Genomic DNA, 22,060 nt, shown 5'->3' on the forward strand with positions numbered 1-22,060 from the left:
TGGTACAGTCCCAGCACTGAGCCACAGGTCTCTGCCTGTAGAAATAACCTGTATTCAATCAAAGAATCCCAGAATGGGTTGGGTTGGAAGAGAGCTTAATCATCTCATTCTAATCCCCTGCCATGGGCAGGGACACCTTCCACCATTCCAGGTTGCTCCAAGTCCCATCCAGCCTGGTCTGGGACACTTCCAGAGATGGGACAACTACAGCTTCTCTGGGCATCCTGTGCCAGGGCCTCCCCACCCTCACAGGGAAAGATCTCTTCCCTATATCCCATCTAAACCTATTCTTTAGTGAATTCTAAAGCCCTGTTTGAAGTAGGAGGACTCCAGCAGCAAATCACAGCTTCAGATTCCCCACCCTTTCCATTTTCTGTGGCCCAAAGATCTGGTGCACTTCCAGATCTTTCCCAATGCTGCCAGACTGGGAAAATCACAGTGGGGAGGAGTTTCTCCCCAAAACTTCTTGTCCCTTTGCCACCAGAGGGAGATGCTGCTCAAGCTCCAGATATCCTCCAGTGCCTGTGTTATGGAATCATTCAGGCTGGAAAAGCTCTGAGCTCATCCAGTCCAACCATTCCCCAGCACTGCCAAGGCCACCACTAACCCATGTCCCCACGTGCCACATGCACAAGACTTTTGAGTCCCTCCAGGGATGATGACTGGAGAGGTGAGGGAGGTACAGGACTGATGCTGCTGTGGCATTGCTCTGGGAGCCAGTGGGAATGAAATGGGGAGCTCTGGGATACTGGTGGTGGAGTGCACAGTGAGCTCCTGAAGGAATGAGACCGTGGCTGTGGGCATCTCCTTTTCCTTCCCAGGCATCACTGGGCCATGGGGAATGTTTGAAAATCACTGTCAGGGTCTTGCCCTCTTCAGGAGAAGAGTCACTGACCTGTAAATATCCCATGGTGCCTTCATGTCCAAAGGTGTGTGTGTAAGGGGAGATGCCCCAGATCACAGTGGATGCACAGGGGGACCCTGGGGGTTTGGTGGAAGTGGCTCCAGCTGTCACCACCATGGTGCTGAGTCCTGATTTTGGTGCTGTATCCTTGGAGCTGTGCCCAGGGGGGTGACCTGATCATGCCACACTCTGCTCTGTCCTCAGATCAACCCTTGGGGTGCACAAATCCCACAAATCCCAGTCACTGCTCTGTGTGGAGTAACATGGAGGCCTGGGCCAGTCCAAACCCAGGATGGAAAAGCTGGCAGAGGGGCAATGGACCAACTGCTCCTGTGAACCTGCTGATGTTTATCTTCCAGATGTCCCAAATGCTTGAGGAGACCTGGGCAGATCATCTGCTCCTTCTGCAGCATCTCCCATGAAGCTGTTTTTGGATGAGGAATGATCCTGAGCTAGACCAGGATCTGCCCAGCTTTTGGGGGTCTCATCACCAAAGTTTGGGCTTCAACCACTCTCCAGAAGGGCTGGAGCAAGGGGATATCTCCATCCCACTGCACTTGGACAACTGTCCAGCGCTTTTGCCTGCTCTGGAATAGAAAATTTCTGCTCACTTGCCTCCTGTCAACCTTTTCTTTTCCATTTTGTTTCTTAAGGAAACCCTCTCCATCATTTTAGAGAGGTGGAGGGTCATGCCCCAGCCCAGGAGAACTCAATGCCACAGGTGAGAGAAGCTCTCAAGGGCAACATGGGAGCAGGAACCAAGCATGAATTTTGACAATGCAGGGAGTGACCCAAGGGCTCCCCAGGAGAACTGGCTGTGCCACTCTGGTGATCTGGAAAAAGGAGCAATCAGGCAGGGACAGAGGCTACGTCCCTAAGAAATTAAACAATACCCAGGAGAGTGCCTGGGCTTGGGAATGTGGCTGTCCTGACTGCTGGCACTGTCCCTTGGCTTGTCACTCTTGTCCCTCTTTCAAGGTGAAATAAAATAAAACAGGATGGAGTTGTACCAAGAGTGTGGGGCAGCAGCCTTGCCCCAGCCCTGCTGGGATCTCACCTTCCAGCAGCCCAATTTCTGAGCATTGTCCATGGGTGCTTGGTTTTGAGAAAAACATTCCCTCCAGCTCCAAAATGATGTAACACTACCCCACTCCCCACCCCCCTCATCCAAAAAGATTTCCCCAGAAAAACCATCTTTTCACTTCCAACAACATTGAACCACAATACTTGGACCTTACAGAAAATAGAATTATTTGCCCTGGGGCTGTTGTTATTTGTCTGGTTTTTTTCCAAGCTGAAACTTTGGATATTTTTTCCCCCCTTTAATTAAATTGGGTTTGCTGCTAATCCCTTTCTGGTGCCTTCAGTGTTCCTGTAAAAGGCAGGGCCCAGGCTGCAGCTCTGTGCCCATGGCTCCAAGGCTAAACAATACCACAGAGGGGGGGAGCAGAGGGTAAGCCCAGCTAATCAGGACTTGCCTAATAGGACTGAGTGCTTAATGAGAACCCAGGGACTCTGCTTCCCCAGCTGGATTTGGCGGGAGGAAAATGCTTTGTGCTCTCAACACCAGGTTTGAGACGGCTCAGAGCTCTCACATATGCTGGAGCAGTGTTTTCTCCCTCCTGTGAATCCATCCTCACTGGACACAAGACAGATCTGTGAGGGATCCCCACATCCCGGGATGCTGGAGGAGCTGAACAAGACCCTGGGAGCAAAAGGATCCATGTTTTGCTTGAAGGGAGATCTTTTAAATCAAAACACTGTTTATACTTTGATTTTCCTAAGCAAAGCCACCAAAGACCCCTGTCTGGTCCCCTCACGTCCTTGGAGCTCCCTGAGGAGCTTTGGGGGGATTTTAGGGATTGACTTCAATAAATAACACCAAATGTTCCACTGTTTTGCCATGGAGACCTGCTCAGATTGTCTCTGTCCCCACTGCTACACCCCCAGATCGAGCTGGGGTGTGGTTTTGGGAAGGGGGTGGGATAGGGAAGGCACCTCAGGCCCTTCCCTGGTTAACGAGGGAGATTTGGGGTTCAGCACGGGGACTTTGGGATGCAGAGCACGGTGTCAGGGGGTTGCAGGGTGTGCACAGGCGGGTGGGTGCTGGGACACAGGTGGGTGCTGGGTGAATGGGAGCCCAGGTGTGCACGGTAGGTGGGTGCAGATGTGGGTGCAGAGGTGGGAGGTTGGTGGTGCACAAACAGTCGGTGGGTGCAGAGGTGGGAGGCTGTGTGCACTCAAACAGTCGCCAGGTGCAGATGCAGGTGTGCGTCCCCACATTCACAACAGGTGGGTTCAAGCGTGGGTGGCTGTCCAGATGTGCACAGCACCAGGGCACAGATGTGAGGTGGGTGCCAAAACCAGTGTCTGCCTCCACCCGCTGTGGAGTGCTAGGGTGTGTGTGGGGCAAGCGGGAGCCGTGACCAGAGCTGGGTTCTCTGTCTGGTGCCGGGATGGGTGCTGGGTCCTGGTTCAGTGTCAGCTCCAGGGCTGTGCTTTGCTGGAGCAGGCTGAATCCAGGTCTGGGGCTTGGTCCAGGTCCGTGCCCGTGCCCACAGCCCGTGCCAGGTCTCGGCTCTCGGTCTGGATCCACATCCGAGCTTTTCATCGTGTGCTGGGTCCAGGTCCCGGGGCGGGCCCGGTGCCGGGTCCGTGTCCAGGGCTGGGCTGAGGTCCCGTGCCGGTACTGGGGCTGGGTCCAGGTCCGTGTCCGTGCCCAGGTCCGGTCCGGCTCGGGGGCGGGCTCGGGTGCTGGGTCTCGGTTTGGGTGCGGGCCCGTGGCTGGGTGCGGGTCCGGCTCTGTGACCTGGTCCCGGTGCTGCTCGGTGCCAGTGCCGGCCCCGGTCCTGGTGCTGGTCGGAGCGGTGCCGGTGCCGTTCTTGGTGCGGGCCGGGGCGGTGCCGGTCCCAGTGCTGTTCCCGGTGCGGGCCGAGGAGGTACCGGTCTCGTTCCCGATGCGGGCCGGGGCGATGCCGGTGTCGGTTCCGGTGCGAGCCGGGGCGGTGCCGGTGTTGGTCCCGGTGCGGCCCGGGGCGGTGCCGGATCCGGTCCCGGTGTGGATCGGGGCGGTGCCGGTCCCGGTGCGGGCCGGGGCGGTGCCGGTGCCGTTCGCGTTCCCGGTGTGGGCCGGGGCGGTGCCGGGTCCGGGGCGGTGCCGGGTGCGGTCCCGGTGCGGGCCGGGGCGGTGCCGGGTCCAGTCCCGGTGTGGGCCGGGGCGGTGCCGGTGCCGTTCCCGTTCCCGGTGCGGGCCGGGTCCGGTCCCGGTGTGGGCCGGGGCGGTGCCGGTGCCGTTCCCGTTCCCGTTCCCGGTGCGGGCCGGGGCGGTGCCGGTCCCGGTCCCGGTCCCGGTGCGGGCCGGGGCGGGGTCGCCGCCGGGGCCGAGCGGAGCCGGGCGGGCGCGGGGAGGGCTCAGGCGGCGGCGCCTGCGCGGGGCCATCGCGGCGCTCCGCGAAGTTCCGCGGGGCCCGGGGAAGTTTGGGCTCGGCTCGGCCCCGGCCATGGCCTTCCGCCGGCGGGCCAAGAGCCACCCGCTCTTCAGCCAGGAGTTCCTCATCCACAACCACGCCGACATCGGCTTCTGCCTGGTGCTCAGCGTCCTCATCGCCCTCATGTTCGAGGTGAGACGCCCCCGCCATCGCCCCCCCCCGGGACCGGCTCTCCGAGTGTCCCCACCTCGTGGGCGAGGTGACCCCCCCCTTGGTCTGCATGGGGTGTCCCCTCCTGGGGCTGTTCCAGCTCGGGGCGGTCCCCAGCCGGCCCAGGTGCCCCCATCCCGTCCGGGGAGGGGGCTGTGGGGTGCGGGACCCCTCGGTGTGGGCTCAGAGTGCCGCCCCATTCATTCCCCATCGCTCACCCAGCACCGGAGCGGGTCCCCACATTGCCACGGGGACCCAGCCTGCTGCTGGCTTTAGGGGTGGCACATCCTTCACATCCTTCTGCCCCCGCTCCAGCTCTGCCAGGGGTCCCTGCATGCGGAGGGGGAGCACAGGCGGTATCAAAACCCTTGCCCCAAACCCACCGCATCTGCCGGGACGTCCCGAGCGCTGAGGGGCACATCCAGCGAGAAGCCAAGCCTCGTCTGATATTCCTATCTCTTGGAAATGGAAGAAATTTTTTTTGCCTTTTTCCCCCCCTTTTTTTTTCTCTAACAGTAGCCGTTTTCCAGGTGTTTTCTCCGCAGCCCGTGGGACGAGCACCGGAGGCTCCCGGGCCTGGGGCAGCGGCTCCCGGGCCTTTCCCATCCCGCTGAGGCACGGGAAGGCATCCCCGGCATTCCTCGCCCTGCCTGGGCGGCCGCAGACCCCCTCAAGGCCGCTGTCCCACCCCCGCCATGCCGGGAACGCCGCTCTGTCCCTGCCGCTGCTCCGGCTCCTTCCCTGTCCGCCTGCTTTCCTTGCCCGTGCCTGGCTCCGGGCATCCCGCCCCGAGCAGCGGGCCCTGGTCAGCGGCACGGCCGGCCGGGATCCCCCCGCCTCCCCCGCTGAACCCTCCCCTTCGGCACTGCCACGTTTCAAAGCAAATCCGGATGGGAAAGGGGTGGCCGGGGGGCCTGGCGAGGGAGGAAAGGCTCCTTCTGTAGCAAATCGCAGGAGGAGGAAATCCATTTCCTTAATTCCTCCCCGCTGGCACCCCCTTGCTTTTCTATCCCCCTCTTTTTTTTTTTTTTTTTTTTTACTGCGAACTCATTGAATGAACGAGCCTCTTACAGCACTCGAAACCTTTTCGACGTCCTTGTGCATGTATGTATATTTATTTAAGGGTTTCAAAACCGACCCAGGAGGGCCAGCTGTATTCCAAAGCCACATGCAAATGCTGCAAAGTTGGGCTGCAAGTTTCGTACTCGTACTTTAAAAAGAAAATGCCACTGAAGTTGTGTCTCTGTCTCAGGGTTTCTCCCTGCAGATGGGTTTGTTGCATATTGGGAGCCCTGTCCTGTTGAGGTTGAACCTGGGCTTGCTGCTATGATTTGATAGATTTTGGTTTTGGTTGATATGGTGCTGTGAGGGCAGGTCTAAAATATGATGAACCTTCCCCCATGGTGGTGGCAGCAGGGAGGGATTTGTGGTGTATCTGTGGTTTTTTTAATGTATTTTAATGAAATCTCCCTCAGATGCTGAAGGCAGCAGTTTGCGACTGTCCAGCAGACCTCAGGGTGACAGCTTGCCATGCCAGGGTAGCTTCCAGTGCTCCCTGTGGCTGGCAGCATCATCCCTGGGCATGGGCTTTGGGACAGCTCTTTGTCCTTGTGGGCATTTCAGTTTACTTTTATTTTATTATTACATTTATTCCTTCTGCTTTCTTTTCCACTGGAGGGGAGATCAGCCTCTGCTCTTGCCCAGCCCTCCAAACCATCCGTGCCTGTTTGTGCCACCTCTGTGGTGAGTTTTGGTGGCAGCTCTGATCCCTTGCCATAATGAGGAGGACCTGTCACTGTCCCTTCCCCTCCTTCTCCTGTCATCCCTGCTTCCCACCCTGCAGCCAGGCTTGCACCTTCCCCAAGCTCAGGCCCAGCGGAAAAGGCCGAATCCTGCTCACAATAGGCCGTTTCCTGCAGGGAAGGTTTTTTTGGGAAGACACAAATAAGGTTTTTAACCTTTTCCCAGGCATCCTTCAGGAGCTGACTGCTTCCTTGCTCCAGCACCCTGCTCGGGGTGATACTGTGGGGCTGCCATGGGTCTCCCACTGCTCAAGCACAGCATAAGCTGCACCTTGAGCATCTTTTTGGGTGCACAACCTTTCCCCATCCACATGGATTCACCAAGCTGGTAATTCCTCTGTGGCAGGGAGCAGGTGCTGGTCATGATGGGATTTGGTGGCATGAGGCTGCTCATTGGTGTTCCAGGTGATTTGATTATTCCAGTGTTGTGTGTGTGTTTTGGGGGATCATTGCATTGCTCAGGGAGGGAATCCCCAGGCTTGGAGGGAGTTTCCCCATTAAGAGCTGTCCTGAGCTGGGCACTACAAAGGGTTTTTATTTCCCAGCCAGCCCTAAGCCTTCAGGGTGTGAAAACACACTTGGTTGTGCAGCTGTCTGATGCCTGAGAGGGATTTTGCCACGTGTGTGTGGCTGCTGCAGACCAGAAAGAAAAACCTCCCCCTTGTTTTTTTTTGGTGTAAAACTATTTTTAGTGAGTCTGTACAGAAATGCGAAACAGGTGCTTCCCATCCTCATGCAGAAATTACTTTGCATATCTTTTTTCACCCTGCTTTGCAGAAAAATGAAGCAAAGGCCAGGCTGGGTTTAACCTGTGTCCCATCAGGGCTGGCTCCTGTGAGTGGTGTTTAGTCAGGTTTGGGGAAAACTTGCCAGATTTTGGAGAAATTTCTGTATTAGATGAGGGCTGCTATTGTAATCTCCAATGTGGGGAAACTGAGGCTCAGTCTTATGCCTGGGGTGATGAAATAAAGCTGTAAACCATTGTTTTAGCAGTGGTTCCATGCCCTTGCAGGGCTTTCCCCCTGTGCAGATCGTGGGATGTGAGTCACGGGCTCCCAGGCTCAGAGTTGTGACACTCAGAGAAGGCAGCTGACGAATGAGCTGCTATTTCCAGGCTTCCTGCTAAATATACTTTCCCCTTCCCAGTCCCCTCTATAGTACTCTAAAAATTGAGGCCTTTCTATTGTTAATGAGGGAAAACAAAATGCATTCCTGCCTCCCCTGGTCTTTGCCAGATGTGGGAACCGAGGCATGTGGGGGATGTAAGGGTTGAGTGCTGGGAAGAGTGGAAAAAAGGTAAAAAAGTGCAGTATTTAGGTTTACTTTTAAAAAGAGAATAAACAGGAGGGAGAGTGAGGCAGTAGAAATAGTGTCATGCTGGGGGATGAGTTTGTCTGTGGGGGCAGAGGGGCTGCACCGCCCTTGGGAAGGGCTTTTTGTCAAAGCCAGATGTTTACTTTGAGAGGCTTTGGTCCAAAGTTTGGGCTTCAGTTTACATATAGGGCCCGTGTCAATCCATACTGTGCATCAGCAAATTTGTCTTTCAATAAACTGGGAAAAAGAAACCCAAAGTTGTGAGAAAAGCCTTTGGACAGCATTTTGTATGTAATTAGTTTGAGTTGTTTTTCAAGCCCTGGAAATATTTTCCCAGCTCAGACTGCAGAAAACTCCCCCAGCCTCCCCCGCCAGAGGTTTGGAGCTGCTGCTTTCTTCTAGAATGGTTTTAACTCAAGCAGGACCATGGGGATGGTGGCATGCCTGGGGGTTCCTGGCTGTGGTGAAAACAAATCCCACTGGGATGAGGCTTTGGAGAAGGGAAATGTGTTTCATAGAATCCTGGAATTGTTTGAGTTGGAAGGGACCTTAAAACTCATTCTAACCCTGTGCCATGGACAGGACAACTTCCACTAGACCAGATTGCTCAGAGCTCTGTTCCTACTTGGCCTTGAACACTTCCAGGGATGGGGAGTCCACAACCAATCTGGGCAAGCTGTTCTAGGAATTAATAGAATGTGCTGGGGAAGGATGCTCAAAAATTATCCCTCATTCCTAAAAATATTAGTGTTTGAGAGTTGCAGTGGGTAATTTCTGAGCGAGGTGCTAAACTGCCTGCATGCGTGTGCTTAGACACAAGTGGAGTTGAGATTTTGATGTGGAGCTTTTCACGGCAGGGGTAAAAACAGCATCTTCTAAATTGCTGGGTGGGGCTCTGAGCACCCTGCTCTGTGAAAGGTCTCCCTTCCCATGGCAGGGGGTTGGAACATGATCTTTGAGGTCCCTATCAACCCAAACCATTCTGGGATCTAAAAAAGGATGGGGAGAGCTTTGCTGCTCTGTGTTAGGCAGCAATCTCCAGGCTAGGGGGTGGGATGTGGATTTTTCCAGTCACCGCATTATGAGGGAGTAAATGCCTGGTGGTAGACAGTGAATGTGTGGTGGTGCTGGGATTGCTTGGCTTTATCTTTTGCTCTGCCACCCAGGGCTGCAAGGTGGATGTGCTGATTTGGTTTCTGGCCATGAGAAACAATCTCATCCCTGTCCTGGCTGATCCAGGCAGCTCAGGAAACTCTGGTCATGTTGGACACATTGAGTTTTACCTTTTTATCATCCATCTGCACTTTGGTCCTTGAGTTAGTGGCTTTAGCCAGCAGAAAGCCACTCACTGCTGAGGATGTTGTTCCTTCATGGCTGTAGAGAGCTCCCAGGACAGCTGCTTCCCAAATTTTTCTGGTTCAGACACACAGAACCATAAAATCATTAATGTAGGGAAAGCCCTCTAAGGTCATCGAGTCCAACCGCTCCCCCAGCACTGCCAAGGCCACCACTAATCCATGTCCCCAATTGCCACATCCCTCATAAGGCAGGATGAGGCTGGGATGAGGAACATCTCCCTCTGCAGAGAGGTGCCCTTAATGCAGGCCAGGGAGTGGATGAGAAATAAATATACAGTGTTTGCTACATGGTCCCTGCTCTGTGTGTCCCTTGGAGACAAATCCCTCTCCCACCCTCTAAAAAGTTGTGCCAGGAAGGATTAGGTTGGATATGAGGAAAGCTGCAAAGGCAGTCAGGGATTGGAATAGGCTGGAAGTAATGGAATCACCATCCCTGGAATTGTTCAGAAATGGTGCAGATGTGGCACCTGTGGCCATGGTTTTGTGGTGGGCTTGGCAGTGCTGGGGGAGCAGCTGGATTCCATAATCTTAGAGGACTTTTCCAACCTGAATTATTCTATGATTCCATGAATTGTGCCCCTGCCAGTAGCAGTTTAGTGGCAGCTCTGGCTCTGCTCTCTGCCCTGCAGGGCAGAAGTGTTCCCAGCACTTCTTTTCCCATATCAGAATCTTGTTTCAGAGCAAACAGACAGCAAGTCTTGTGCCTCTGAATAATCCTCACATTGCTCTTCCCACTCCAAACTTCTGCTTTCCTTGGCTGCCTGTGAAATGCTCAAGGCAGGCTCTGAAGGGTTTTGCCATCCCTGGTGCTCATCCCTATTTCCCAAGCCAAGGAAACCTGGTTTTTGCCTTGCAGGTGCCTGCATCTAGGAGGTTACAATATTTTAACAACCAATTTGTCTTTGGTTGTTAAAATATTTCACTGAGGCTTTAGGAAGCAACCTGCTACCCCTCTGTAAGGAAAGGTTCGGGTGCTGGGATGGCTCCAAAGCTGCTGGTGGTTCTTCAGCCCACAGGAAGAAAAGGCAGGTGTGGAGATGGGACAAAGCATTGCTTGATGGAGGAACCTTCCTACCAGGTACTCTGGGAAAGAAGATCAGGAAAAAGAAAAAGAAGATCAGGATTGGAAACTGTGCTGAGGCTGAGCTCTATCCAGGCATTGCTTCCCACCCTGGAGATACTCTGGGGCTTTTTTCCTGGACTCACAGCTCTGGCCTGTGTCCTCTCCAGCAGGTTAGGAGGCTTCACCTGGAGATGATGTCTTGTTTCCAGCTGTTTATAGCAATGGATGTCAGCCAGGTACTCGGGGAGCTGTAAATCCATCAGTGCCTGCTGCCTTTAGCACATCCATGACACGGCCGCCCATCCCTGCAGCACCACAGCCACCACTGGCTCCATGCCTTTGTTTCATGCCCTGTGCCAGTCTGCGGCAAGATTTGGATGTAAACTCTAGTCCTGAATGTGCTTTACAGCTCTGGGATGAAGCAACTTGGCTTTCCCAGCCAGCAAGGTCTGCAGGAGCCAGAAGTGTCTCCCTCAGCCAGCTTGAGGCCAGGCGATGCACTTTTTCCATTCCCACCCCAAACTCTGCCCATGGTCTCCATCTCCTGCATCTACTCCTCCACAAACAGAGCACAACAGCACAACATGTGGGATTTCCTTTTTTTTTTTTTTTTTCTTTTTTTTTTCTCAGTGGAAAAAGCAATAAAATCCCCAGACATCACAAAAACACACCATGGAGTTTGCTGTCCCTGAGCCGGGGCTGCCTGCACCAGTTGCTCAATGCTGGTGGTGGCAGGATGGGAACTCTTGGCAAAGCCTGCCCCGCAAGCTGTGGAGCAATTTCCAGCTGGGATTTTAATATCCTGCAGCTCTGAAGCAGGCAGCCATGTCTGTGTGAAATGCAGCTCATCTCTGTCAGTGTTTGACGGACACAGGATTTTTTGGGAATGGCTTTGTTTAAGGGTAGGTGCTTGTGAAGCCTTGGAGGGTTGGCTGGGAGCCACAGGAAAGGGAAAATCTGGTGACCTGCTGCCAGTGTGGGGTTGGATGGGATGAAGGCATGTTTAGTGTTGGATGTCTGTGCAATGGATTTTGCTGTGGCCCCAGTTTGAGGGTGCTTTGGTCTCAGAGATGCAGTTTTGGGGTGTCCTATGGGGTGGATGCTCTGCCCCATCCCCACAAAGCCTCCTGCTTTACTGCTGGGGAGGATCAGCAAAATTAAATTTCTTTGAATTTAAAGCAGTTTAATCAATGGCCACCTCTCTGGTGATCAGTGACAGGATCAGAGGGAATGGCTGGAGCTGTGTCAGGAAAGGTTCAGGTTGAATATTAGGAAAAGGTTCTTTCCACCCCAGAGGGTGCTGGGTACTGAACAGGCTCCCCAGGAAATGATCACAGCCCCAAGCCTGACAGAGCTCAGGAAGGGTTTTGACAATGCTCTCAGGCACAGGATGGGATTCTTGGGGTGTCCTGTGCAGGGACAGGAGTGGAATTTCAATGATCCTTTTGGTCCCTTCCAGCTCAGGATGTTCCATGATTTGATTCTATGATTCAATAAATAAAAAGTGAGCAGCACAGCCCTGGGTTTTGGATGTCTTGATATCTCATCCCAAGCTTTTTTTTTCTCTTTTTGGCCATGCATCTGGAATCTTGTGGGTGACCAGTGAGAGTTTCTGTGTTTCTGCAAGTGAAGCTGGTGCTGGCACATCTCCCTGAGTGGTTTGCCTTTCCCATCGTGATGGGAAAAAAACTGGTCCAGAGGACTGGATTTAACAACTGATTTGCTGCTTCTCCCCTCTGTGTCTTTGACAGGTCACAGCCAAGACTGCCTTCCTGTTCATCTTACCTCAGTACAATGTTAGTGTGCCTACAGCAGGTGAGAGATGCCTCTGCTCCACAAAGAAGCTTGGATTCCTCCCAAGAAGAGGGAGGAGTCTGGTTTGCCCCACATCTTCACTTCCAGCTGCCTTGGGCTCACTGATCAGCTGCTCAGGGTCTTGTCTGGCAGTAAATGCAGTCTGGCAGAGATGTTAAAAATAAGAAATTTTGGGAAGAGGCAAAGTTTGAGTGTCTCAGACCACTCTGATCATGTCTCATGCAGCCAGGGTTGGGAAGAAATCTTTCCAGGGAGTCTGGGGGCTTCCTCTCTCTTCCTGCCAAGGCCAGGCCACTCTGCTCCCTGCAGGATGAGGGTGCTGCTCCAAGCCTGGCCAGGCAGGGTCCAGCTGTGGGATTGCCTGTCTGGAGCAGCTCCTTGTCCCTCTGGGGAGCAGGAGGGATTTACCTCTCTGCCAAGCAGCAGGGGCTGTGCATGTCATCCCTGTCCTGCTGATTTTTGGGGATGGCACCTGAAGAAGAAGGTGTGGAGATGGACATGGTGCACTGTGACAGCGTTCACAGGGGTCTCAGGTTGAGGGAAGAGACGAGGATTTGACTCCATGTTTCAGCAGGCTTGATTTATTATTTTGTGATATATATTACATTAAAACTATACTAAAAGAGTAGAAGAAAGGATTTCATCAGAAGGCTAGCTAAGAATAGAACAGAACAGAATAGAACAGAATAGAATAGAATAAGCAAGAATGAGAACAAAGGCTCTGTCTCAGACTCTCTGTCCGAGCCAGCTGGGCTGTGATTGGCCATTAATTAGGAACATCCAACATGGGCCAATCAAAAATCCACCTGTTGCATTCCACAGCAGCAGATAATGAATGTTTACATTTTGTTCCTGAGGCCTCTCAGCTTCTCAGGAGGAAACATCTTAAGGAAAGGATTTTTCATAAAAGATGCCTGTGACAGTGCACAGCATCCCTGATTCACAGGGAGTAAATTCCAGGAGGCTCTGAGCTGGTGCAGCTCAGAACCAAATGGACCAGAGGAGGTGTCCCAGCAGCAGCCAGGAGGCTCAGCCTCTGTTATTCCTATTTTGGCTGCTGGTTGCCGCCTTCCTGGCTCAGAGCCCCTCTGGATCTGGCAGGGATCTGGGCACTGGCCTGGAGACAGCAGGAGGTGCTTTGGGTAAAGGCCTGGGCTTGGGATGAGCCAAATGCCCGGGGCACAAAGCTTGGCCTGGTGGCAGAAAACTGCAGTTAATTGGGAGTGTTTGAGTAATCATCCAGAGAAAGAGCAGGGTTGGGATTAGGGGAGCTGCAGAGAGGCAGACATGTGGAAGACAAAAGCTCTGCCCTTAAAGGCTTTGGTTATGGCTGAAGGAATCGTCCAGCTTCCAGATTAAATTGTGGTCCCTTCTGCCCTGTGGCACAGTCCAGACAACTTCTGCTGCTCGTTTTTAAGGGATTTATTCTTTCCTGGTATGAGAAGTCCCAGGGGCACAGAAACACCTCCCCAGGACCAGGTATTGGGGTATCAATATAGGGCATGAGCTAGTGGGGAGAGAGATCTTAGTGCAGCAGCTTCTTGGGAGGAATCTAAATTTTTCCATGGCTTTCCCACATCCCCCACAGCTCCTGCTAGAGGTGCCCTGGAGAGAGAAGGCACAGCACATGTACATTATATTATTTTTTTTGGCCTTGCAGTACTGTCTTTTACCTTGCTCTGGGATGCAGGCACCATTTTTACCTCTAGGTCTGCACAGCACTGGGGGCTCCTAAGGATGTTTTCATATCCTTGAGCCAGGTGTGTTCATAAATCCTGTTCTTAGAAACCTGGAATGAAGCTTTGTTTAGGGTAGGCAGGGCTGGTGACAGAGCAGTCCCTTCCCAGCACTGGTACCAGGAGAGGAGAGGCTGGATCAGGGTGAGGGAGAGCAGCAGCCAGGAGTGGGCTGAGCTTTGTGTGGTGATATTTCCTGCTGCCTTCCCAACTCTGCTTCTTCCCATAAGCTTCAGGGCTGAAAATAGTCACCTAAATGCAGATGTCTGGGGTATTTTGGGTGCTGCTGGGTCTCCTATTGCTCCAGAAGAGCACAGCCTCCTGTGGGTCCTATTTCTAATTCACCAGCCCTGTGCTGCTGCCTCAGATCTCTGAATAGCAGAAGGCATCTGCATGTAGGCAGCTGAATCCTGCTCCAGCGGTTTTTAGGGAGGAGTGGGAGATCATAAGGAAATGTTAAATCATAACTAAGGGGGTGGAAATCCTATCCCAAGCCCTGATGTTCCTAGCGGGGCATCCCTGATCCCATCACTTGCTTCTGCTTCCCATGTTTTCATCCCTCCAGGTGATAAATTCCCATCTCCACAGCTGAGCTGTCCCCAGTGGCAGGGGGATGCTTTTAGTGTCCCCAGTGTCCCCTCCCTTGAGGTGTGTACCTGTCAGAGGGGAAACCACCCACGTGTGCCATGAGCTAACCCTGGAGAGAGCCCTTAGGCCACTGCCATAGTCGTGACCTCTCTCTGGTGTCCCCATCCAAGCTGCTCCCCACTAAGCTGTGCCCTGGAAATCCTTTGGGCCACAGGGGTCTGACCCACGCTCTGGTGTCTTTGCAGATGGGGAGCTGGTCCAGTATCACTATGGGCTGAAGGACCTGGTCACCATCCTCTTCTACATCTTCATCGCCATCATCCTGCACGCGGTGGTGCAGGAATACGCCCTGGACGTGAGCACCATTCCCTGCCCTGTGTCCTCAAAATACCTCAAATCCCATGGGGGCTCTGCACTTAAATGCTCTTCTGGGGGTGGTCTGGGGGCTGAGGTGATGATGAGTGAGCCTTCATCTGTGGAGGCTGCGCAGGATGGGGAGGAAAGACAGAGTTGATGGTGGCTGATGTTTTCTTGTTGTTGGTCTCTCCCTCTGCTCCTTCCCAGAAAATCAACAGGCGTCTGCACCTTTCCAAGGTCAAGCACAGCAAGTTCAATGAGTCAGGGCAGCTGGTTGCCTTCCACCTCACCTCTGTCATCTGGTGCTTGTACGTCGTGGTGACGGTAAGGCACGGGGCTGCCTGGCATTTGGGTTTCCAGGGGGAGCTGTGGCTTCTGGAGCACAAAATCCCACTGGCAGCAGAGTGTCCAGCCAGCTTCTGGGCCAAAACAGGCACATTTCAGTTTTGTTTTCAGCTGTGGTGGATCTTTCCTTAAGGCAGTTTTGGGAGATCTTTCTCCTGTATTGTACAAGGCACAGGTAAATGGGCTGTGAAATATTTTTGGGCCCTAGAAATCCTGCCTGGCCCCATCATCTCCATCCTCTGCTCCAGGACCTGATGCCTTCCTCAGCTTATTTTCCTCCTTATGTACATTCAGTACTTTGAGGTTTCCGGGTGCCTTTTGTGGGGTCATGGGGCTTATGGGCAGAATTTTGGGATCCCTCTTTGTGGTTCCTTATTTGGCAAGCTGATGGTGAGGGAATCTTTGCAAACAAGGAAACCTTGCTGTTCCTATGGGTGTCAACCCAAAGAATTCAGAGGGAAAACTGTCATTTTGGGAAGGAAGGAAGAGGGAAGAACAGGTGGTCTGGGAGAGATCTGACTGTTTTGGCAGTGTAAAATGATGATGCTTTGCTGCCTGCAGCCATTGGGGTCCAGCTTTGGTCTGCAGTGGCTCTGGGGATGGATCCCTGGGGACAGATTCCCTCCCCACTGCTCAGAGAATCCTGCCAACCCTTCTGAGAGAACTACTTTTCCCTTCAAGGCCAGCATCTCTAGAGATCTGCTGGCACTGCCTCTGCCTCATAAGGCTCTGCGGAAGGAAACATTGGCAAAACAGTTGATGCTGCTGGTTTTGGGCTCCCCTTACCCAGTGCCAGACTGATCCCTCAGCAGCTGTGGGGCTGGAGCATCCTATACAACCCACATTGGTGTGATTTGCTCCCCAAACACCCAACACACGTAGAGCAGGTCACTCTTGTACTTCCCTGGCCTTCTCCAGCTGAAAAAAAGGTTTTGGGACAGACAGGGAATGGATGATGGTGACTGGGCAGGACAAATTTCCCATGCCAGCATCTCCTTGCAAAGTCCAGGGCAGCATCTGTGTGGCAGGAGTGAGATGGGAGTCCCATCCTGTAAGGCAAGAGTTGGAAAATGAAACTATCCAATTCATATCCAGTTATTTTTGTTGGTGTTTTCTGTTCCTCTTTCTCTTCAGAAGCATTTCTTGTTGCTGAAGTGCTGCTGGGGTTGGAAATGCCAGTGGGCAAGAAGCCTCTGGACCATGCACTCAGGAATCTCACCCCTACACTTCCAGAGCATTCCAAACCCCAAAATATCCTCTCCTGAACTTGAGACCCTCTGTACATCTGAGCAAGCAGCGCTCAGCCCCCAAACAAGGGGCCTGGTGAAATTTTAGAGGGGTGCTGGAGACCCACAGATGCAGAGCTCAGCCCTGGCCCTCACAGGGAACATGATTTTTCCTGCAGGCTGTGATGAGACTTGGGTGTCATCCCCAGTTCCTCCTTTCACTGTACCATCAGCTCACCCTCTCATAACCTGTTTTGTTTTGCTGAAGCTTTGCCTCTCTTCTCTTTTTCAGGAAGGATACATTTCAAACCCCCGGAGTCTGTGGGAAAACTACCCGCATGTTTATCTGCCGTAAGCACTTGGGAGGGCATTTTGTTCTGGGGCTGGCCACTTCCTTCCTCTCCATGGTTTTGCCTGCTGGGAGTGGGGTGCTGACAGCACAGCACCCTCTGCATGCACCCTGCAGCAAGGATGCTGCAGTGAGACCATAGGGAGTGGGGATATCTCATTTGTGAGCCTGGGGAGGGATGTTCCAGAGGGTTTCATGAGGAAGGCTCTGTGGGCTTGGTTACTCATCCTGCCTTTCCCAAGGTGAAGTCTCTTTGCTATTAATTTTTCACAGCAGAAATGTAGTGGGAGATGACCCTTTCTTCTTGGTTTTTTACAAAAGTGAAGTTTGCTGAGGGCACAGAGACCACAGCACAAGCACCTGGATAAACTCCATGCGTGCCTCTCTCGGCTCAACAAATAATTTCAGCCCTGAAATGATTTCTCCTAAATCCCATAGCTCCAAAACAATGGAAGGATTGCCTAATGCTGCCCTGGCACTCAGGTTCTTGAGGTCCTGCCTTGGCCTGGGCTGGCTCACGTGGCTCCTCCCTGCATTTCAGGTACCAGGTGAAGTTTTTCTACCTGTGCCAGCTGGCCTACTGGCTGCACGCCCTGCCCGAGCTCTACTTCCAAAAAGTCCGCAAGGTGAGAGCCAGGTGGAGGTTTTGGGAGAGGCAGAGTGGCTGGAGAGGGCTGAGAGGTTGATTTGGCTTTTCTGCCCCTGCCAGGAGGAGATTCCCCGGCAGCTGCGCTGCATCGCACTCTACCTGCTGCACATCGCCGGCGCCTACCTGCTCAAGTGAGTCCCTGCCCCAGCATCCCCTCCCACACCAGAGATGGGGCTGAGCAAATGCTTCTGCCCTGGGGAGCACCTGGGAATCCTCAGGGGTGAGGGGCTTAGAAGGAAAAAATGGGATTGTTTCAGTGGAGAGTGACTTTTTACCTAAGCAGTTATATAGGACAAAGGGAATGGTGTTAAACTAAGAGGAGAGATTTGGATATTGGGAACAAATTCTTGCCTGGGAAAGTGGTGAGGCACTTGGCACAGGTTGTCCAGAGGGTTTCTCATCCCTGGAAGTGTTCAAGGCCAGGTTGTACAGGCACTGGAGCAATCGGAGACAGTGGAAGATGTCCAGGGCAGGGGGTTGGAGTGACATGATATTTAAGGTCCCTTCTCACCCAAACCATTCTCTAATAAAAAGCAGAGCAGCCTTGCCAGCCATAGGGTTTTGTGTTGGATTTATGCCAGCTCTGCCAGTGTTTTGGATGTTGTTGATGGTTTGTAGACAGGAATTTCCCCTGTTGCAGCCCCCACTGCTGCACTGAGGTCTGGCTTTGGGCTGGGGCTGCAGCTCATGGACAGCAGGGCTGAGGCTGCAGCTGGGTTTGAAGGGTGAAGTTGAAGGATGAAGGTAGAAGGATGAAGTCTGACCAGCTCAGTGATGCTTTTTTTTCCTCTTCTCTGCCAGTTTAACCCGCCTGGGGCTGATCCTCTTGCTGTTGCAGTACTTGGCTGAGTTCTTCTTCCACATGGCGCGGCTGGTTTACTTCACGGACGAGAACAATGAGAAGCTGTAAGCAGGGGAGCTGCCTGTGCCTCCCGTCCTCCTCTGGAGCCCAGGAGAGCTTGGATCTTGCTCTCCCCTCCTGGGTCAGCACTGGAGCTGCTCCTGCCCACACCTCTGCTTTCCCTCCTGCAGGTTTAATGTCTGGGCCGTGGTGTTTGTGGTCACCAGGCTCTTCACCCTCACCTTGTACATCCTGGTCATCGGCTTCGGGCTGCCGCGCGTGGAGAGCCAGGCCCTGGACCCTGAGAGAGGGAACTTCTTCAGCTTCCTCTTCAACAATATTCTCTTCAGGTAGGAATGTCCTCTGTGTCTTCCTTGGCTGTGTTATCCCAGCATGGGTTTTTCTGAGTTTGGATATGATGGAATACCAGAATGGTGTGGGTTGGAGGGCACCTTAAAGATCACTTTGTTCCAGCCCTTGCCATGGACATAGATACCATCACTGGATCGGGTTGCTCCAAGTTCCATCCAGATGGGATCCGGACAGTGATGAGTTGATCCTGATTCCATTTAGGGAAGGTCTTAGTGAGCTGAAGGGAGCGTGAAGGAAGCAAGGAGGGGTTTAAAGGCTACAGAGAGCCAAAACGGAGGGGAAAAGTCAGGAAATTAAGTGTTAATCAAGTGAAATTATAAAGTGCAAGCCTATCTTGGAGAAATGCTTGCAGGCTTTCCCTGTTGTACCTGTAAGTGCATTTACATGGATGTGATCAAGGAAAAGGCATTTTCCTCCTGCTTGGCCATGTTTTGCTGCTTGTTGATGTGGGAAGCACAGAGTGGAATGGGGTCCTCATGCCTTGCAGTCTGTCAAGTCTGGGAGCCTTTCTCACCCTTGCAGCAGCTGTGGATTGAGTTCAGAATCTGCCAGGCATGGTCATTCTCAAGCTTTTTGAAGCCAAGGACTGCTGGCACACCTGAGGATTTGAGGGTCCTTCTTACCTCCCTTCCAGGTGGTAATGATGGATGATCCTTTAGATCATGCAGGGACATCGTATCTTTACTGTGCCACTTTGTTTTGGGCAGTGCTGGTTGAGATGATCCTGTTCATCCTGTGGGAATCTACAAAATTAGAGGGTTTTGGGAAAGCTGCAAAAGGCAGGCTTCAGAGACAGTAGAACTGTGATTAGAGCTAAGCTAGCAGGCTTACAAGTAGGTATTGTGTTCGAAGTGGGCAAGCATTGTTTTGACCAAAGGTATGTGTACTTATGGTGATTGGATAGAACCACTGTCAATGTGCTTTTGCTTTGTGTGATTGGTCAAAAAACTTATAAAGTTGTAACATTAAGTTCTTTGTCTGCTGCCTGAGATGTGAGCTGATGGCATCTTCCCATTGTCATAACCATGTAATGAGACTGATGCTGAAAAATAAAACAGCTCAAAGCACGTTCCCAGCAGTCCCATCCCGTTTATAATTTGTACAGAGACCCCTGACCAGCGATACATCCATTCCTGCCCTAAAGTTGAAAGAATCAATGAATCAAAACCTGAGAGCTTTATGGCATGGAGGGAAAGGAAGGTGGCTGCTCTGGGCTCAGTGGTGGCAGAAAGGAGAGATGGTGGCTGGAGGGATGGCATCTGCCACGGGGGGGGACCTCGGCCACCAGCCCCAGCGTGGGGGGACGGCCGGGCTGGGGGTGGCCTCGCTGCTGTGTTCTCAGCCTGCCTCTTCTCCGCCCCTGGCAGAATGAGTGTGCTGCTGTTGGTGTGCCTCTTCCAGGCCTCGGTGATGTGGCGCTTCATCCACTTCCAGCTGCGGCGCTGGAGGGAGTACTGGAACGAGCAGAGCAGTCGGAAGCGAGCGACCGCCGCCGCCACCGGCACCAGGCAGCAAACCAAGCTGCTCAAGAGGGACTCGGGTGAGTGCTGCAAGGGTGGCACTGTGGAGGGGGCAGCCCTGGGGTTCAGCATCCTCCCAGCATGGTGCTGACAGTGCAGGGTGTCCCCAGCTGTGTCCTAATGTCATGGGGGTTTCCCCATGTCTGGGGGACAGTTGTGAGAGATTAAAGCGTTTGGCTTGTGCAAGGGACAAAGTTGCTTTCTCTGTAGAATCACAGAATGGTTTAGATTGGAAAAGACCTCTGAGGTCATGGAGTCCAACCTTTGACCAATCACCAGGGTGTCAACCAGACTAGAGCACTGAGTACCATGTTAAGTCATTCTTTAGATACCTCCAGGGGTAGTGACTCCAAACCTCTCTGAGCAGCCCATTCCAATGTTTAATCACCCTTTCTGTGAGGAAATTCCTTCTAATGTCCAACCTGAGCCTCCCTTGTGGCAGCCTGAAGCCATTTCATCTTGTCCTGTCCCTTGTTCCCTGGGAGCGAAGCCCCACCTGGCTGCACCCTCCTGTCAGGCACTTGTGGCAAGCGAGAAGGTCCCTGCTGAGCCTCCTTTTCTCCAGGTTAAACACCCCCAGCTCCCTCAGATCACACTCCAGACCCCTCACCAGCTCCGTGTCCCTTTGTTGCCACCCCCAGGTTACCATGAAAACGGAGTGGTGAAAGCAGAGAACGGAACCTCACCCCGCACCAAGAAGCTCAAGTCTCCATAGAAGCCAAGGGTTGTCTCCTGGGGAGGAGGGCGAGATACCAGGACTGAGCTGCCCCTCCTCCTGCTCCTCACAAAAGGCTCGGGATCATCTTCCCAAGGTGTCTCTCGCTCTCCTCCCTTCCTTTCTTGCTCTCATGAACCGTTTGCAATAAAACCAAAAAGGCCCCATTCCCCTTCTCCCATCCCCCTCATAGGAACCTTCTCCAGCCCTCCTGGTTTTGCTTCTGATCATAAACCAGCATGCAATTTTTTTTTTTTTTTCCTTTTCTATTTTAATGTTCAGTTATTTTGGTTAAATGGTTACAAATGTATCATAGATGGTTCCAAACAATCCTTTTTTCTCCTACAGCATGTTCCTCCCCTCTCTTCTTGGTGCTTCCCTGAGCCCCTGGGACAGGGCCACGACAGCTTGAAGGCACCAAATGTGTGTTATGGGATCAGATTCCTGGGGGAATGTGCTGGGGCTGTGAGATCTGAGGCTCAGGGGTGCTCTCAGGTGAGATGGGGCACAACTGGCCAGCACTCAGCAGGATGGTGATGCTGCCGAGAGAGACCAGGGTCTGATGGAGGAAGCTCAACCCTGTCTTGTCTCCTGGTGGACCTCTGGTTAACTGGGGTTTTCTGAACCCTGCTTTTGAGAATTTTTGAGAGCTGGCCAGCAGAGAAGGGAGAGAACTTCCCTCTTCATATTGAAGGTCCACCTCCCAGCCTCTGCTTGCCCCAGCTGGGTTTCTCTTGGCTGCCCTGTGGTTGTTCTGAGCCCAGGGCTCTGCAGCTCTCAGTGTTTTGTTAAGGGGCAGCAGCATCCTCAGTTCCATATGAATCCTTGAGGCCTGCCCTGCTCTGAGTGTTGGCCTGGCTTTTGTCAGCCCAACCTTTTGCCAGCTTCTCTGTGCCTCACGAACCTGGTGTTCTTGTTGCTTGTGACCACGTCCAGGTGACAGATGGGTTGCTGCAAAGGGTTTTTGCATCAGTAGGGACTGTGCCCCTCATGCTGTCACCTCAGCCTTCCTCGTCCCTACCGTACCAGTCCAGCCATGCCATCGGCAGCCACCCGCTTCACTCTGTTTCCAAAGGATACAGTGCTTGTATCCACCCAAGGTGCTATCAAATCCAGGGTTTCTTCCAAAAATCCTAGCCCCTTCATCCCTTTCTGAGCTGTGAATGAGATGACAGGGAAGGAAGGCGAAGGAGGCCGGGGCTGCAAGGAGCAGCTTGCATTTTAGGAAAAGCCTGGCTTGTGACACGTAGCTGTTAGCAGATGGAGTTGTCTCAAATCTACCTCAGAGGCCATCTGTTGCTGCACACCACTTTCCCCTCTTGCTTCTGCCCACTGCCACCTCCACGTGCTGGCAAGAGGTTTTATGGAAAGCCAGATCCCACCAGCTTCATCCCTCGCTGAGTCTGCTGGGGAGCAGCATCTGCTTGGGGTTTCATGGATCAGTGCCATCTCTCTGGGCTTCTTTTTT

General features: G+C 53.1%; 2 protein-coding genes across 2 annotated transcripts in view; one reads left to right on the forward strand and one right to left on the reverse strand.

The window, feature by feature from the left end:
- Positions 1-22,060, reverse strand: part of PAQR8 (progestin and adipoQ receptor family member 8) — a 169,141-nt gene that overhangs the window by 105,936 nt on the left and 41,145 nt on the right. The window lies entirely within an intron of this gene.
- Positions 4,405-20,632, forward strand: TRAM2 (translocation associated membrane protein 2). Its single transcript, XM_054291788.1, has 11 exons — positions 4,405-4,524; positions 11,831-11,894; positions 14,464-14,573; positions 14,783-14,899; positions 16,439-16,497; positions 17,037-17,121; positions 17,205-17,275; positions 17,946-18,050; positions 18,177-18,335; positions 19,725-19,897; positions 20,519-20,632. The coding sequence occupies exons 1-11, from the start codon at positions 4,405-4,407 to the stop codon at positions 20,590-20,592; spliced, it is 1,137 nt and encodes a 378-aa protein (XP_054147763.1). The 3' UTR covers positions 20,593-20,632.

The sequence above is a fragment of the Melozone crissalis genome, unplaced genomic scaffold (assembly GCF_028551555.1).
Source record: "Melozone crissalis strain CALT ecotype California unplaced genomic scaffold, PUWL_Pcris_2 ptg000106l_1, whole genome shotgun sequence".
NCBI classification, from domain to species: domain Eukaryota; kingdom Metazoa; phylum Chordata; class Aves; order Passeriformes; family Passerellidae; genus Melozone; species Melozone crissalis.

Excerpts from the sequence above, each read along its gene's own strand:
- TRAM2 (XM_054291788.1), top strand. The coding sequence starts at position 4,405 with ATGGCCTTCCGCCGGCGGGCCAAGAGCCACCCGCTCTTCAGCCAGGAG. Across the intron at positions 14,574-14,782 it reads TGCAGGAATACGCCCTGGAC|AAAATCAACAGGCGTCTGCA; the intron begins GTGAGCACCATT and ends GCTCCTTCCCAG. Across the intron at positions 17,122-17,204 it reads ACTTCCAAAAAGTCCGCAAG|GAGGAGATTCCCCGGCAGCT; the intron begins GTGAGAGCCAGG and ends TGCCCCTGCCAG.